The 18,025-nt window shown below is 43.3% G+C and overlaps 1 protein-coding gene across 8 annotated transcripts in view; it reads left to right on the forward strand.

The window, feature by feature from the left end:
* ATE1 (arginyltransferase 1) overlaps nucleotides 1–18,025 on the forward strand; it is a 134,276-nt gene that overhangs the window by 48,648 nt on the left and 67,603 nt on the right. For 4 of the 8 annotated variants that reach the window (XM_077258707.1, XM_077258710.1, XM_077258708.1 and 1 more), the window contains one exon: nucleotides 3,427–3,555. The exons of the other annotated variants lie outside the window; for them this stretch is intronic. In XM_077258707.1, the coding sequence (XP_077114822.1) occupies nucleotides 3,427–3,555 (129 nt within the window). The remainder of the gene's footprint in view (nucleotides 1–3,426; nucleotides 3,556–18,025) is intronic. 8 annotated transcript variants of the gene reach the window in all.

An 18,025-nucleotide genomic window follows, 5' to 3' on the forward strand; every position in this document is an offset into this window, starting at 1 on the left:
TGGAAAAAATGCTTAAAAAATAAAAGTGGTTACTTTAGTTTATTTTTATCAATTAAAATCTCAAGTGAATGAATAAAAGCCATATATCTAAATCACACCAGTATTTGATGTGACCTCTGCCTTTGAACCCACATCATATCTTCTAGGTACTCCTGAAGGTCAGGGATTTTGTAGGATTATAGTAAGATGCATGAGTAACTAACTTTGTGTGTATACGGCACAGTATATACTGTATGTGTAGTCAGTGGCTGCCGGCTGGCACTTCTCAATTGCGGAGCTGCCCCATCTTCTGATAGTGGTCGCGGCTGGGTCCTGCACATCCGCCTCCTATGCATTTGAATAGAGGGCTAATGTGCAGTACCCGGCGCCAGCCTCTATCAGAAGATGGGGCAGCTCCGCAATTGAGCAATTCCTGCTGCAAACACAGAGAACAGCTGATCTGCGGGGATGCTGGGTGTCGGGCCCCAACCGATCAGACATTGATGACCTATCCTAAGGATTGGCCATTGATATTGATGTGCGAACGTGCTTGGATAAGATGTTATCGGAGCATTCTTGGGTGCTAACCGAGTTACATCAGCATGCTCGAATAATTGTTCGAGTCTCCGCTCCTGCATGTCTCACGGCTGTTCGACAGCCGCAAGACATGTAGGAATTTCCTGTTTGTTAGGCAATCCCTACATGTGTTTCAGCTGTTGGACAGCCGCGAAACATGCAGCCACGTGGACGCAAACATATTTTTGGGCACGACGAAGACACTCGGTTAGCACGCAAACATGCTCGGATAACAACTTATCCAAGCTCGTTCACTCATCACTAGTCATCAGTGATAAAGTAGTGGACAACCTCTTCAACTGAAACAGAAACTGCTGTGAAGGAGGCTTTAAAACTGGGTGGAGAACAGCCACACTCTTCAAGACAGATTCATGTCACAGATCATTCATCATGGCAAGACTGAGCACAGCAATAAGATACAAGGTAGTTATACTGCATCATCAAGTTCTTGACCAGGCAAAGATTTCAAAGTAGAGTTGGGTTTAATGACATACTGCTCAAGCTTCTTTTGAAGAAGCACCAAGAAATTGGACAAGATTAAGGACCATAGATGCAGTGGTCAGCCAAGGAGACTTAGTGGGGCAGATGAGACATATTTTCCTTCCCTTTAAAATGGTAGATGTCTAGCAGAGCCACCAGTTCAGAATGGGCATCAATTAGTGGGATCCAGCAATAATTTTCTACTGTTCAGAGGAGTCTGGCCAGAAGTGGTCTTCAGAAAGAATTGCAGCCCAAAAACCTTACCTTTGACATGGAAACTAAGCAAAGTAGCTTAAAGGGCCACTGTCACCCCCTCCAGCCGTTATAAACTAAAAGAGCCACCTTGTGCAGCAGTAATGCTGCATTCTAACAAGGTGGCTCTTTTAGTTTTTGGTTCAAGTATTCCCAAAATAAAGCGTTTTGAAACTTATCCAAAATACCTGTCTTTAGCCAGGGAGGCGGGTCCTCACTCCCCAGCTTGAACCGCTACTCTGCCGTCACTCAAATCTTCAGGGGCTTTCGGCGCCGCCCCCCTCCGCGCTGTTTTCGCTTCAAAACCGGCGCCTGCGCTGTGTTTAAGCTCTGGCCGTCTGACGTCCCAGCCAGGCTTGCAGACTGCGCCTGTGCGGGCATTGCGGCCACCCACCTTGGGAATCCCAGCCCCGCAGTGTGTTATGCATTATGCACAGTGTGGGGCTAGGATTCCTGGGCATGTTCACTGCGTGTGTCAGACGCTCCCCCAGGTCCCCCGCCTTACAGTGTCTATACTGTATACTGTATGAGGAGGCACGATCAGCTGAATACAGTATACAGACGCTGTAAGGCGGGGGACGGCCAGAGCTTAAACACAGTGCAGGCGCCGGTTTTGAAGCGAAAACAGCGCGGAGGGGGGCGGCGCCGAAAGCCCCTGAAGATTTGAGTGACGGCAGAGTAGCGGTTCAAGCTGGGGAGTGAGGACCTGCCTCCCTGGCTAAAGACAGGTATTTTGGATAAGTTTCAAAACGCTTTATTTTGGGAATACTTGAACCCAAAACTAAAAGAGCCACCTTGTTAGAATGCAGCATTACTGCTGCACAAGGTGGCTCTTTTAGTTTATAACGGCTGGAGGGGGTGACAGTGGCCCTTTAACTATGTACGAATGCAGAAGAACTGGAATGTGGAAAAATGGCAGCAGGTGCTCTGAATTGATTAATCAAAATGTGAAATATTTGGCTGTAACAGGAGGCAGTTAGTTTGCGAAGTTCTGGAGAGCTGTACGATAATGGCGCGTGCAGGCAACAGTGAAGCATGGTGGAGGGTCTTTGCAAGTTTGTGTCTGCATTTTAGTAAATGGAGTTAAGGATTTGGCAGGATTAATGGTGTCCTGAATTCTGAGAAATACAGGCAGATACTTCGTCATCATGCAATACCACCAGGGAGGCGCCAAAATTATTCTGTAACAAGAAAATGACCCCAAATGTATTGCCAATTAAGTACTATCCTTATCAGAAAAAAGAACAAGGAGTCCTGGAAGTGATCCTATGGCCCCCACAGAGCCCTGATCTCAACATCGAGTCTCTGTGGGATTACATGGAGAGACAGAAGGGTTTCCACAAGCAACATCCACAGAAGATCTGTGGTTAGTTCTCAGAGATGTTTGGAACAACCTCCCTGCCGAGTTTCTTAAACAATCTGTGTTAGCGTATCAAGAATGTCATGTTATTTTGAAGGCAAAGGGCGGTCACACAAAGTATCAATTTGATTTAGATTTCTCTTTTCTTTATTCACTTTGTCTTGTTAATTGAGAACAATAAAATATTCTTCTATTTTTGAAAGCATGCTGATTTATCTTAGCAACATTTTACAGGGAAGTGGAAGGTATCATGCTTTGTATAATATGCATATTCACATTATAAAGGTTGCCATACACATTTGGGGAGCGACACGCCGGATCTTGTTCTCATTGTAGAGAAGGTTGAATGCTGGAGGAACAGTTTCCATTAGGAGCTAAAGTATTGGGCATGTTGAAATCTAGCTGCCCGATCATTCTCTGCGGCATGTGTCATTGGCGGAGAGTCGCTCGGTCTCATCACAGTTGATCAGATTGATGAAGATTAATCTGATGTGTACAGTCAGTTTTAATATGATTTTTTCTGACTGTTTGCCATGCAGATCTCTTATATGTGCTTTTAGTGATTTTTCAGCATTAAATATTGCTAGTTCCGAATGAAACTTCTGATGACGGAGGAAACTGGAGAAGTCATTTCTCAGATGTGTATTGGGATCGTTATTCATATATGTTTTATTCCCGCTGTCACAGGTGACCATTAACCAAGCAGGGGCAGCTTCAGGAGCCTTGTCAGTCATTGTGTGTGTTCTGTAGCTAAGCTTGACTTTCCCTTGCCCCTGAAGGTCAAGTTAGTTCCGGTCTCCATGGAGGACCCCGAATTTGCCTCTTCCTTCGAGTCTTCAGCCGCTCTTTACACCAAGTACCAGATGAGCGTGCACAAGGACCTTCCTTTTGAATGCGGACCTGAAGAGGTATTGCCCATGTGCTATAAGTGTATGTGTTGTCTTTTTTTTTTTCCTATCTACTCCTTTTTCTTTTTTTTTTTTTTTTTTCTTTTTTCCATTTTTCATTCTCCATGGTGGTTTATCATGGAAGTCTGTATTCACATGACTGACCTTTCCCTCACACATTGCACAAAGTGAAGCATGGCTAATGAGTCATATTTTTCCTGTAAGGTGTATAAGACTGTTCTCTTCGGCTTTTACAATATATTTTATGGTGCTTTTTTTAAGATCTGAGGATGACCAGATCAGGTTTTACGCACTCTTGGTCATGAGTCATTTCTGCTTATTAAGGAGTTAAAACGCCCCCGTAGCTCTATAGGAGTAAATATGACGCAGGGAAGGCTCTCAAGAACAATGCACTCAGTCACAAAGTATTAAGAAATATATTGTTTGCATGCCCTCTACCAAATCTGTCGCTTGGCTAATAATCGGATGAACAATATATGAGCTAAAGCCTGTTAGGATTATTTTCTGTTGTGTGAAATATTAATACCGAGTTGAGCACCATCAGTACCGATTTGCAGTACAGACACAAACCCCCTCTTTTTCTGTGAAGAATGTAAAAACTGAAGCGATAAACATATATAAATTTATTATCTATGCTGTTTTCTTGTAGGGGTTGTAAAGCATAATGGCCCCTCTTGTTAGTCTGGTCACTACAGCAGCTCTCTTTCTCCTGACACTGACTGCAGCAGCTCTTTCTCTCCTGACACTGACTGCAGCAGCTCCTGTTCTGTCTCTGATGCCACTGACTGCAGCAGCTCACGCTCTCTCTCTTGACACTGACTGCAGTAGCTCTCTCTCTCTCCTGACAGTGACTGCGGCAGCTCGCTTTCTCTTCTGACACTGAGTGCGGCAGCTCGCTTTCTCTTCTGACACTGAGTGCAGCAGCTCGCTTTCTCTTCTGACACTGAGTGCGGCAGCTCGCTTTCTCTTCTGACACTGAGTGCGGCAGCTCGCTTTCTCTTCTGACACTGAGTGCGGCAGCTCGCTTTCTCTTCTGACACTGAGTGCGGCAGCTCGCTTTCTCTTCTGAGTGCAGCAGCTCGCTTTCTCTTCTGAGTGCAGCAGCTCGCTTTCTCTTCTGAGTGCAGCAGCTCGCTTTCTCTTCTGAGTGCAGCAGCTCGCTTTCTCTTCTGAGTGCAGCAGCTCGCTTTCTCTTCTGAGTGCAGCAGCTCGCTTTCTCTTCTGAGTGCAGCAGCTCGCTTTCTCTTCTGAGTGCAGCAGCTCGCTTTCTCTTCTGAGTGCAGCAGCTCGCTTTCTCTTCTGACACTGAGTGCAGCAGCTCGCTTTCTCTTCTGACACTGAGTGCAGCAGCTCGCTTTCTCTTCTGACACTGAGTGCAGCAGCTCGCTTTCTCTTCTGACACTGAGTGCAGCAGCTCGCTTTCTCTTCTGACACTGAGTGCAGCAGCTCGCTTTCTCTTCTGACACTGAGTGCAGCAGCTCGCTTTCTCTTCTGACACTGAGTGCAGCAGCTCGCTTTCTCTTCTGACACTGAGTGCAGCAGCTCGCTTTCTCTTCTGACACTGAGTGCAGCAGCTCGCTTTCTCTTCTGACACTGAGTGCAGCAGCTCGCTTTCTCTTCTGACACTGAGTGCAGCAGCTCGCTTTCTCTTCTGACACTGAGTGCAGCAGCTCGCTTTCTCTTCTGACACTGAGTGCAGCAGCTCGCTTTCTCTTCTGACACTGAGTGCAGCAGCTCGCTTTCTCTTCTGACACTGAGTGCAGCAGCTCGCTTTCTCTTCTGACACTGAGTGCAGCAGCTCGCTTTCTCTTCTGACACTGAGTGCAGCAGCTCGCTTTCTCTTCTGACACTGAGTGCAGCAGCTCGCTTTCTCTTCTGACACTGAGTGCAGCACATTTTTTTTTTTTTACTTGTTTTTTTTCACACATAAAAAAAAATCTCACTTTAACCTACCCATTACACAGTAAAATTAGGACAGCACGCAATGGCTTCGGTGTGCTATAAAAAAATTTTTTTCCATTGGGCTTTTGAGTTGCATTGGAGAGTTTGATCTGCAACATGGATACGATTAGGATGTCCCAGTCACTCTTACTTTTTGCAGACAATCTGCCTGCGAAAAAAAAAAAAAAGACATCAATTGTAATGTGACCGTGATCTGTCCACAAAAAAGATGGATGTCACACCGGCTTAAATCAGTGTGATCCCTAAATGCTAATCAGCTGATTGGTACAGTAAACCGTTTTAAATAATCACAGCTACCAATCAAATTACTTCTTGCATTGTCAACCCTGCTCTAAAGTAAATCTAGAAAATGGTTACTTGCCGTGATCAGAACTGACCCTTTTTGTGAGAACTGTTTGAATCCATGGGGGCTGCTGTGTTTCCCCTGCAGGCTCAGTGATCACCTCCATTAATAAACAAGCATTGATTAAGCATGTTTGTCTAAAGATGAGCAAATCTCTCAAAATTAATTTCGGGAAGATTCTCTCAAATCAGTCGCCATTATATCTGAATAAAAGTCAGTCTGATCAAAAGTTCCACTATTGCCTTGAAGAAAATGTTTCTTTCCAGGCCCAAAGCATAAAATCCAAGGAGAGGAAGACGTTAGTAATAATAAAAACCCCACATTATTCTCACTGGACTCCATACACTGTGTCGTTATCTAGGTGACCTCGTGAGCCTCCATGCTGGTTACAATCCTTACAAATGCAGACAGATAATATTTTTGCATCAGTAAGATGAAGGCTGGTTTGTATGTCAGGAATGCAGAGCTGGAAATGGGTGCAATTATTTAATTTTCTGCTGTAAACCAAAGACCCATACTGAAAAATCTAAGTATAAGTCATGTATTTATATGCCCCATTATGTAAACCACGTCCTGATGCTAAAAAGGAGCCTTTGTCCCCAGCACTTGCAGCTCCTACCCTCCTCTGATCACCACAGATAGCCTCTGTGCTCCTGTGGTTATGCTACATGCAAGAAAACACCCCAAAAGGACTTGTGGTTGGCACGCAAAACCGCTGCTTTGGTAGCATATGAGAATTGCCAATCCAGTAGTGTCCGAAATCTTCTGTTTGGTATTTACAATTATTTTACACTAGAAATAGGCCGATGCTATCGCATAGGGAGTGCGGTGAAATGAACATCTGTATATGTTTAGTGGTGCTGACAGGAGCAGCGGACATGTCTCACACCGTTTGCACTTTCCAACATATCTGTTCTATATCATCCCTCTGCATTTTTGTATTTTTGCACAGGCGCTAGTGACATACACGTCACCGCTATTCCCGCGCATGCGTAGCAACTAGTGATGAGCGAATATCAGATTTCCTGAGCACGCTCGGGGGTCCTCCGAGTATTTGTGACTGCTCGGAGATTTAGTTTTCCTTGCAGCAGCTGGATGATTTACATCTGTTAGCCAGCATAAGTACATGTGGGGATTCCCTAGCAACCAGACAACCCCCACATGTACTTATGCTGGCTAACAGATGTAAATCAGCTGCGGTGATGATAACTAAATCTCCGAGCAGTCACAAATACTCGGAGGACCCCGGAAATCTCGAGTAACGAGTATATTTGCTCATCACTAGTATTAACGACCCAGCTGTTATCTGCGCCTGCGTGGGAATAGTGGAGACGTGTATGTCACTTGCTCAGGTGCAGTTCGTGGCCTTGCGCTATCCCCCTTCATTTTTTCATGTTTTTTCTTTTCCTTTTCCTTTCAATATTTTTTTCATTTTCTATTTTTAATTTTCTTTCCTTTTTGATCTTTTTTTTATATATTATTTTTTTTTATTTTTCATTACTTCTTTTCTTCAAGCTTTTTTATTTATTTTTTTGTCTCCATAAATCATTTCATCTTCAAATTCCTTTTCTTATTTTCCTTTTCCACTCTTTGTATTCCATTCCTGTTCTATCCGTTCCCCAAAGGAAATTGGCTTTACTGTTACCATTCTTATTGTCATCGCCTATTCCCAGCGATACTTAGCCTTACTTCCACGGCATTTAACCTCCACATACACCACGCACGTCTACATCTGCTTACATACAGACTGCGCATTCTTTGAGGATCTTGCGTCCCAAACCTCTCTTCCATTCCCCTTACTGTGCACGTGCCCGGCTTCCAGCACGTTTAGATAACACTGCGCATGCGACCGCACTCCAAACCTCGCTCGGACATCCCGGGACAACATGGGCGCCCCTTATCTCTCTCAAGCCTCACTCGCGGCACCCTCCTACCGGATGATGAGGTCATACATCTCTATATATAACCTGCGTAAGTGACATACACGTCACCGCTATTCCCGCGCATGTGTAGTAACGACACAGTTGCTCCCACGAACTGCGCCAGCGCAAGTGACACTGCCGCGGTGCCTTATGGGATTCGGGGACAGCGGCCGGAAGTCCCAACTGGCAAAACCTCAGGTCCCAGCAATGATACAAGACTTGAAAAAGAACTCGTACGGTGGTTTCCCACACATCGTTTTTATGTTTTTCTCCCCCCAAACTGCCTCTTTTATGGTATGTTTTTTTTTATTTTTTTTTATTTAATATATTTTTTTTTGCTTTATTTATTTAGACACTGAGGCTATGTGCGCAAGTTGCAGATTTGACTGTGGAATTTTCTGTGCAGATTCTGCATTTCTTGGCAGAAAACTCAGGTCGGAATCTGCGCCTTTTTTTGGTATGTGCACACGTTGCAGATTTTTGTGCAGATTTCTTCCTTTTTTTTTTTACCCCTGCAGATTTCTATTATGGAATGGGTGCGGAAACGCAGCAGATCTGCACAAAGAATTGACATGGTCCTTTTTTGAATCTGCTGCGTTTTCGGTGCAGATTTTTCCACATCATCAGCACAGCATTTTTTTTTTTTTGCCATTGATTTACATTGTACTGTAGATCACTTGCAGATCTGCAGCGTTTCTGCGCGAGAAAAAAAAGCTGCAGTTCTGCAGGAAATCTGCAACGTTTGCACATACCCTAAGTCTGACATTTTGTGACTTTATTATTTTATTATTTTTAAGTAATATAAACATGAGCATGTCTATTTATAAAAAAAGTGCGTATATAATTGGCATGAAAATGCTTGTTAAAAAAAATGAAAACAATGGCAGGTATTTACAAGCTAGCAAGAATGATTAAAAAAATGTATAAATGCAGCTTTAAATGGATATTTTCCAGAATTTTTTTTTCTTCGCGTCCATCTGCAGGGACCCCATAGCCATTCCAAAATTAGGTATTTGCAGGATCAACCTTCACTCCATTTCCTATTGGTAGGAGATAGCTTACAGTTTTGAGAAATCCCTTTTTAATGTTCTCATGCACCCAGTTTGAAGAATTGTAGCTGACAGATCTGCGGGGTCTGATTTATCTCTTCGTTCATACCCTGGAACACTGTGCTAATGCCGCCATATCCTCTTATTGGCTGTACTTTACTTTGCTGATTTAGGATGGGATTTTTTTTATTTGTTCACCTTTGTAATTTGGATGCCAGCTGCTGCTCTCTTGTGCCTACTAAAAGTGTTCTTTGGAAGGCAATATGTGAGCGATTTTGGCAGCGGTCACATATAACAGTGTTTGCACAGACTAGGGATATTTATTCATAGCACCCAATCGCCTTAAAGCTCCTTTCTTGCCGGGGTCTTGGGTAAAATGTAATCACCAACCTGATTTTGGGCAACTTAACCATTTTTTTTTTTTTTTTTTTTTAATTTTAATACATCTTCAGCCAAAATAAAGGGTTGGCCCATTTGATACTTTCTAGTTTCCGGATCCAGCGCAAACACTGTTTCCCACTTGATCAGGCTATTTAATGGCACTTTCTCTATATAGGCAGTGTCCATGGTTTACCCACTGGACAGTCAGGGATTAGTCAGTTTCCAGCAGGTCGTCATTTAGATGAAATAAACACTTGAATGAAGAGTTACTAGCACGCACTGCCACATGCATGACCCTGCCACCTTCTTCAAGCTGCCCAGAATAACTGGCAGGAGTGGTGGTAGTCCGCCATTACCAGCATAGTGGGCATCTGATGCTGCCAGACACAGCTTTATTCCAGCCCTTCATTTTCTGAATCTCTACAAAGATGGTAGGAAGCTCTCATCTCCACAGATCACTTTTTATTCACTGGGGGTTGTTAATGGGAATCTGTTAGTGTGATCAATCCTCCTGAGCCATCTATATGGACATGCCGGTCATGGGAAGCTGAACAAAATGATACCATGATATCTGCGATCCGATATCTTATTCCAGAGAAATCCACAGTTTTCTTAGTATGTAAATGAGCTGTTAAGATCTATTGGATGCACATAGATCTCCCCGAGAATCTGCCTCCAGAGATTATTTTAAAAGAAAGGAAGAGTTACCAGTGTGAGGCGTAGTTCAGGAGAGCAGACTGTCAGTCATTACTTGTCTCACACTGAAGAACAAAAAGAAGAAAAAGTAATATGCACACAGTGGGATCAACCTAACAAATTTTATTATTGATCAAAACAATCCACCATACATAAAGGCAAAAAACTGGGAGAAACGGACATTTAAAAGCATTTAAAAACAGAAAAGACCCACCCACATCCCCTCAAAAATGGTAACAAGGATCCACATAACAATATATAGCAATTGTGCAGGTAATACAAGGAACCCTTAGAAAATACAGCAGATTAATATAAGATACATTTGTTAAATATAATACACCAATAGAGGAAGGGGGATGGAGGCCCCACGCGTATCGACGCTACTTAGAGCGTCTTCGTCAGGGGAAGGTACCTTCATCCCCCTTCCTCTTCTTATTTGGACCCCCCAGGTCTTGGCTTTATATATTTCCTTGCCTATCCCCAACCTTACTTAGGTGCATGTGCCTTTTATATGCTTATTGCTTACATCTCTGCTTGGAGGGCAGAGCTTATCTACAGATACCAAAGGGGTATTGACTCCTTGGTGACTGGAAGGCTTGCACCGCATTCTTTTGGTAAAGTATTATAGTGGGTGATAGCATTAGGGAAGGCTGCTTGTCAGTGATATTTACTATCTGGCTATTTGGTCAGTTTCACATTCAATTTTCTTCTTCTGCTTGACAGCAATCTGATTGAGTATAGGTTTGTTCTGTGACTGGGGGGTACCTACTATTTTTGGGATCCATTTTTTGTCAACATATATTGCTTGGTAACGGTTTATGAGGGCTCTGTTAATTGGCAGTGTATTATATTTAACAAATGTATCTTATATTAATCTGCTGTATTTTCTAAGGGTTCCTTGTATTACCTGCACAATTGCTATATATTGTTATGTGGATCCTTGTTACCATTTTTGAGGGGATGTGGGTGGGTCCTTTCTGTTTTTAAATGCTTTTAAATGTCCGTTTCTCCCTGTTTTTTGCCTTTATGTATGGTGGATTGTTATGATCAATAATAAAATTTGTTAAGTTGATCCCACTGTGTGCATATTACTTTTTCTTCTTTTTGTTCTTCTGGTATCTTACATATGCATGTGGTTGATCCCTTCAATATCTATTGTGTGCGGTGCCCGCCTTTTTGTGTTTTCTCAATTACTTGTCTCACACTGGTAACTTTTTTCATTTAAAATAATCTCTGGAGGCCTCAACCCCCACAAATGTTAGTAGTTTAGTTTAGACCCTTCTAGGGTGAATGGGGTTGCATACCTGTGTGCAGATTTGGTGCGGTTTTTGGAGGAAGGGTTTGTCTAATTCTGGATAAGCGCTCCTTATTCTTATGATAAATAATGGCTACACTATGAAATGACCTTGTTGCAGGTCTCGCTCTCCCTAAAGGATATGTTGTGTGACGGCTGCCATTTGTTTATATGGGTTGATTCGAGTACGGAGCTTTGACGTGTGTGTGTATACCCCGGCGTCCTGTACATCAAATATCAGAGAAATACAAGTCTAATGTCTTTCAAATGGGGGATTCCAGCCAGTCTGGTGTAGTTGCCATTGCTGGTCGTCTTGTCCCATGTGATAGTTTGTATCGACCGTACTAAACAAAACATTTTTTTCCCGCTCTGTAAATCTGCACCCATCTCGACAAAGTGAACATTAAATAAACTTTTTTCTTAAGTGTGTTCCCTTCTGCTATTCCAGGACACCCTGGTCCCTGTCCTCCATGCTGGATCTGCGGTCAGGCGAGACCTTTAAATACAGCCTGCTTTCTGTGCCTCCAGTTAGTGTAGGGAGAAGGTGAACAAGCGTTCCTCTGTTCTCCTGTACTACATTAGCTCCGCCATCCCCCCACCTCCGTTAGAGGGGGTACACTTTGCGTGATTTCTAAACCACAGCCACCCGCCAGTGAAACGGAAATGCAGGAGGCAGGCACACCGGGCCCAGCGCGTTCCAGCTCTAAGGGACAATCACAGCTTTGACATTGTGCAGTAACAGCATATGCAGGAGGAAGCCGGCCAGCAGAGTGATGGAATGCCTTCTTTCCATCTCTCCCCCACCACACTCCTTAACCCTTTAAGGAAGACACAGCAGCTATAAAGCAGTTGTAAGTTCTGGCCTGCCTTTGTTACATGTTATTGGTAATCCCAAACCTCCCAGATAACAGATCCGTGACCTACCTGGAAATATCCTAACTTCATTGTTTCTGAAATGGGGGGGGGGTAGGTGCTGCCATTGAGCTTCACTGTAAGTCATCGTGATCTGGTCACTGGATTATCCATTATATTGTCTTGACCGTAACAGTCTGGGTATGTTCACTCGGGGTGTTTTTTTTTTTGTTGTTGTTGTTGTTGTTTTTTTCCTGCGGCAAAATGCGTGAGATTAAAAAATTCACATGTGTGAATGAGCCCTAAGTGGGAATAATACACAAACAATAACGCTGAAAGAATTGACATTCTGCAGACATGCCTTTCTAGCGCCAGATCTATTAGACTGTGTGCACACGACGTGGAATTTATGCAGATCCGCAGCTGACTTTTCCACGCAGAAACGCTGCAGTTCCGCACAGTGATTTACAGTTCAGTAAATCAATTGGGGAGAAAAAAAAAAATCCGCATGAAAACCGCTGTGGAACAAAAGTAGTAGCATGCTACTTCTTTTGTGCGGAACTGCAGCGTTTCTGACCCCTTCCATAATAGAAATATGCAGGGGTAAAAAACGCAGAAAATCCGCATTAATTCCGCATCAAAACCGCACCAAATCCGCACCTGCGTTCTCTGCCAGGAGATGCGGATTTTGTGCAGAAAATTCTGCACCCCAATCCGCAACGTGTGCACAAAGCCTTACAGTTTTTTTCTGCAGAACCCAGTTACCGTCAACAAGCATCTTAAAGGGGTTTCCCAGGAGTACTATTTTCACCTCTATTGGTTTTTTGCACGGTTAAGAAGTTATCTGTCCCCCCCCCCCCATCCTGCTCCAGTGCTGCCTCTCTGCCGCTGCTCCTGGTCTTTGTTGACAGGCTGACCTCGCTATTACAGCATATATGTTCTAGCCAATCACTGGGCTCAGCGGCTTGCGCCATCTTACATCACATCACATCTGTGCACAGTGGTTGGCTGTCAGTCGTTACTGCACTTTCTCAACAAAGACCAGAGCGCCGGTGGAGAGGCAGCACTGGACCTGGGGCGGGTGAGTAACACATGAGTTTATTTTTACCATAGCAAAAGCCACTGTTGATGATAAATGGATATCCGGAACACCCCTTTAGGTCACATTCACACTAGCAGTATTTGGTCAGTATTATGCATCGGTATTTGTAAGACAAAATCAGGAGTGGAACAATTAGAGGAAAAGTATAATAGAAACATATGCACCACTTCTGCATTTATCACCCATTCCTGGTTTTGGCTTACAAATACTGATGTAAAATACTGACCAAATACTGTACAAGTGAACGTGGCCTTAATTGCTTTGTGGTTTTCCTGGACAATCTATGACATTATGTGCTCATTTAACAAATTATTTGGAAATCCTGCGCTCTGTACACGGGAATGGTTATATTGTTTTATTGTCATGCTACTGACTGGAAACCTGTTCATATGTCCTTGCACTGTGGGACATGCCATATTGACAAGTGGGATGGTAATGTCTAGTTGTTGATTTTATTCATACATTTCCAGAAGGAAAATGAAAGGGACAGGACAACATTTTATAATTTATGTAAGTATTTGCTGACACAGATTTGTCAGGAGAGCAGAAAGTTTCTCTATAAAGTGCCAGGCTTTTTAGATAAATGTAGCCTATTTTTGTGAAGTGCCTGTGCCCACTGGACCAATGTACCAATCATCTTATTGATATGTGGTCGTCCTGTCTCTTCCCTGATGGAAGATGTTGGGGGCAAGAAGGGTAGGCATGTTGGATTTCAATATGCCCAATCAGATCGTCCTCCCAGGAGATGAGCAGTTACCAGAGGTGTCAGACAGCAACATTGGGAACACGGAACGAGCGTGCTTGGGTGTTATCCCAGTATCTCAGGCATGCTCGAACAATATGGTTGAGTTCCTGCGGCTGCATGATTCGTGGCTGTTAGACAGCTGCAACACCTGGGGATTGTCTGTTTGTTAGGCAATCCCCCCCCATGTGTTTCAGCTGTCTTAACAGCCGTGAAATATGCAGCTGCGGGGATTCAAACCTATTAATCGAGCCCGCTCAAGACTTTGTTAGCACTCAAGCACGCTCTGAAACCATGATAACATAGCACTCTCACTCATCACTAGTTGGGAGGTATAGTTGACTGCCTACCAAGCGCTCGAAGGTGTGCTGTCACATTTAGGCTAGGTGCATAGCTGTGCCTACTGGAGGCTCCATTTCAAATTCTAACAGTTTTCCATTACAGTGACAGAAACCAAACAGACCCCATTCTTGTTAATGGGGGTCCTCCTGGCTCAGTTTGCATCCATCATAGAACAGACTTGAGTCTTGCAGGAGACCTGTTGTGCGGTTCCAATGGCGAAATAGAACTCCTAACACCAGTGTGAACTTGGCCTAAAAACCCCACAAACCTGTAGATATTTGTGAATGGATTCTTTATAGAATATAGTCACCACTTTATTAATCCGTAATAAAGTATGTGTATGTGTGTATATATATATATATATATATATATAATCTCTCTATATATCTATATCTTGAAAAAGGCTCAGTGTGAGCCGAAAACATCGCATAGAGATGTGGGTTGATTAAACTTCACACTTTTTTTCACTTTGAAATTTTGGAGTGCTGCCTTCTTTTTTCTATCTGGTGTATATATATATATATATATAGATAGATATATATATATAGATAGATAGATAGATAGATATATTTTATATATATAATATTTTATATAATGTATAATTTGTTTTTTTCTGACCTGTGTTCTGGATTAGATGGAGTACTGGACTGTGCATTAAGGCTACATGTTTGCTGTTACCTGCCCGGCCTGCAGGATCCTTTGCGCTCATCCCGAGGTGGTTAAGAGGATGGATTGAATATTTTTGACTCTTAATACAAGCGGTTGGAATTTTTGTTTTCTTTTAAAATGAATTTAAAATAAATAAAATTCCTCTTGTGCCTGCTTTTGATATTGATGTCCAGGCTATATAACTTCTGCACAGTATGCGGCTTTTGCCCGTGTCTGTTATACCCTTTATTTCCCTCACCACGCCTAGAATTTACAAATGCCTTTCTTCTATTTGGTATTTCTGAGGACTCTTTGGCACATTCACTCTCGGCAACATCCAAAGTACACATAAAGCGTTGATGGTTTGCATAGACACGAACCATTGCGGCTTCTGTTTTGTCTCTGTAATTCCGATTAATTGCAGGCTGTGTTAGCCGCCGCTGCCGCAGCTCGCCCCTTTATTCAAGCCTCTCGGTTTGACTATCGTTAATGACTTGTGCCCTAATGCGCTTTGCAGATTTCACTGGGCAATGTTCTAGATAAAGTTTACTTTCCATGATTCTTGTCGGCAGCCCTCTAAGCCTCTTTATAATCTCACTGCTAAGAACTACGGGTTCTGTAATAGTAGTCGCCCTAGATTTCAGGCAAAGCTGCCTTTGTTTCATAAGGTAACAAGTTTATTAACTTTTCAAACAGTAAAAATGGCAGAGTATGTGAGTGAGGATTTTTTTTCTGACTTTACTGCAGTTCCAGCTCGTTTTGCCAAGTGGCACCAGGCTTTATAGGAAGAAAAAGTATGCATTAGTTAGTCAAAACACGTCCTGATTTTCGGTTCCTTCCATCTCCTTCTGCATGTTTGTTGAATGACTTGTAACCTTTCAGAACCTGGAAAAAATACCTTCTGTATAGCCGGGCGTCTCTACAGATTAATGTATTACCTCTCAATTTAGAAAATAAAGCCAAGCTGAAGAAATGTGCAGTACCCTAGAATAGGAACAGATATGTATGCACAATTTCTTATCATTCCAATGCTTCATAAATAGAAAGTCTTATTGAAATATGTCCTAGTGTTTTACATCTCTGTTTCTACGCAGAACTATATGTCTCCTTGGTCACAGACATCCAAAGAAATAACTCGTCTGTTTCTGCAGTCAATTCTTGGTAACAGGATAAAATAACATTCGTCTAAATTGCAAAAAAAAAAGAGCTTGGTTCTATTTGGAAGGATAGAGGTCGACTAGTGTTGAGCGAATGTGCTGGGATAAGGTGCGATCCGAGCATGCTCGGGTGCTAACAGAGTGTCTTCAGTGTGCTCGAATAATATGTTCGAGTCCCCGTGACTGTATGTCTCTTGGCTGTCGAACAACCGTGAAGCATACAGCTGCAGGGACTTGAACATATTATTTGAGCACGCTGAAGACACTCTGTTAGCACCCAAGCATGCTCGGATCGCACCTCATCTGCAACTGTCCCCACCTGGCATTCAGATCGGGTGGAAGAGAAGTTCTCTGTACCAGGGCTATGGAGTCGGTAAGCCAAACCTCCGACTCCTAAATTTCCATGGCTCCGACTCCACGACTCCGACTCCATAACCCTGTCAGGAGTCAGTAAGCCAAACCTCCGACTTCCCAATTTCCATGACACCAACTCCACCAAAATGGGCTCCGACTCCATGACTCCGACTCCACAGCCCTGCTCTGTAGAACTCCTTTAGGATAGAAATGTTCTTCATATCAAACCATTAGCAATAGAAAAGGGTTGTTCCTGACAACAAGTCGACTCTTGTCAATCCGTGCTGCCCCCTATATGTGACATCAGAGTAAACAAGGATCGGGCATGGCACTATTGGAGAGTTCCCATGTCAAAAGTAGGAGACCACGGCTCCCGCTGCCACTGCGGTAAGGCAGAGTTGTACCGAGCGGCAGTCAGGCATGCACATGGCTGTTCCTGCTGTTGGACCCTCTATCCAAGCAAGTGGATGGGTAATAAATGGTATCTGCAGGAATAGTTAGTGACTTTTTCTGTGCTTTGAGTGTATTGCTGAGGCTTTCGGTTTTAACATTTTTGCGTTGTTGTCTATGTGAGGCAGACGCACCTACATTTTAGTCGTGCCCCAAGTAAATGTAACCTGCACTCATCTGGTGTATTTAGCCCCCCACATTGGCTTAGGAAACCACGGGTCACATTGTTATACAGTTTTGTTCGTGCAGTGAGGCCGGAGGGCCGTTATGATGCACTGCTGGCACCTTTTGCATAACTCCTGTAATGTGAGCATCCTCCATTTTCCTTGGCTGCTGTAAATAGAAGCCACTAAAACACTGTGGTGGGGGAAATGTGTTTGCTTTGGCGGTCAGACAAGGAGAGAGGTCCCTTTATGGCAATATTGGTTATTGCACAAGGTGGTCCCTCAATGCAGAGGAAACCAGGGGGGGAGTGGAAAACTTCGATTCAATTCACATTTTTGCCAGAACTTGAAGTCTTCACACTGTAGTATTATGGATTTGTATTTTCTGAGCAATATTCTGAAATCTACAGGAGTACTTAAATAGTGATAGTTGTCCTACAAATATCGTGAGGGACAACAAATCTTTTGTCTGCTCAAGACCACTCTTGCCTTCTGTTAAGGATCAGGTAATACGCAGTTATCTGCATCACTACATGTCAGATAGAGATATACTTAGAGCCTTCATTTTTTTTTAGAAGGCATCTTAGTGTCTTATTAAAATGTACCTGTTATCACTAGAGTCGAGCAAAAAGATTGACAGCTCCCTTGTCCACATCCAAGTATTCATGGCAGCTGGACAAGGGTTGAATTTCCTCGGCTGGAACTCCAAATTTTGGGTGCCTCTGGTGTTTACAACATTTTATGGGGCTTCATGTGAAGCCTACTGACTATGCCTGAAACAACATCATAATATGGGGGGTCTTCTATACTCCTGAAGCACCAAGGATCTGAGTGCCGGTCTAGGAAGTTCTCGTGACTCTAGTTTGACTCTCGTGGATTATCGACTGGGATGCCAGACCATGGGCCTGCAAACCTTTTTTGCTCCATCCTCTAGAATAGTTTGGTTGAGAACATAACCCTTGGAGGTTTTCTGTGATTAGATCCTTTTAGTAATACTTGTTTTAATTGAGGA

This window comes from Ranitomeya variabilis, chromosome 4, assembly GCF_051348905.1.
Source record: "Ranitomeya variabilis isolate aRanVar5 chromosome 4, aRanVar5.hap1, whole genome shotgun sequence".
NCBI lineage: Eukaryota > Metazoa > Chordata > Amphibia > Anura > Dendrobatidae > Ranitomeya > Ranitomeya variabilis.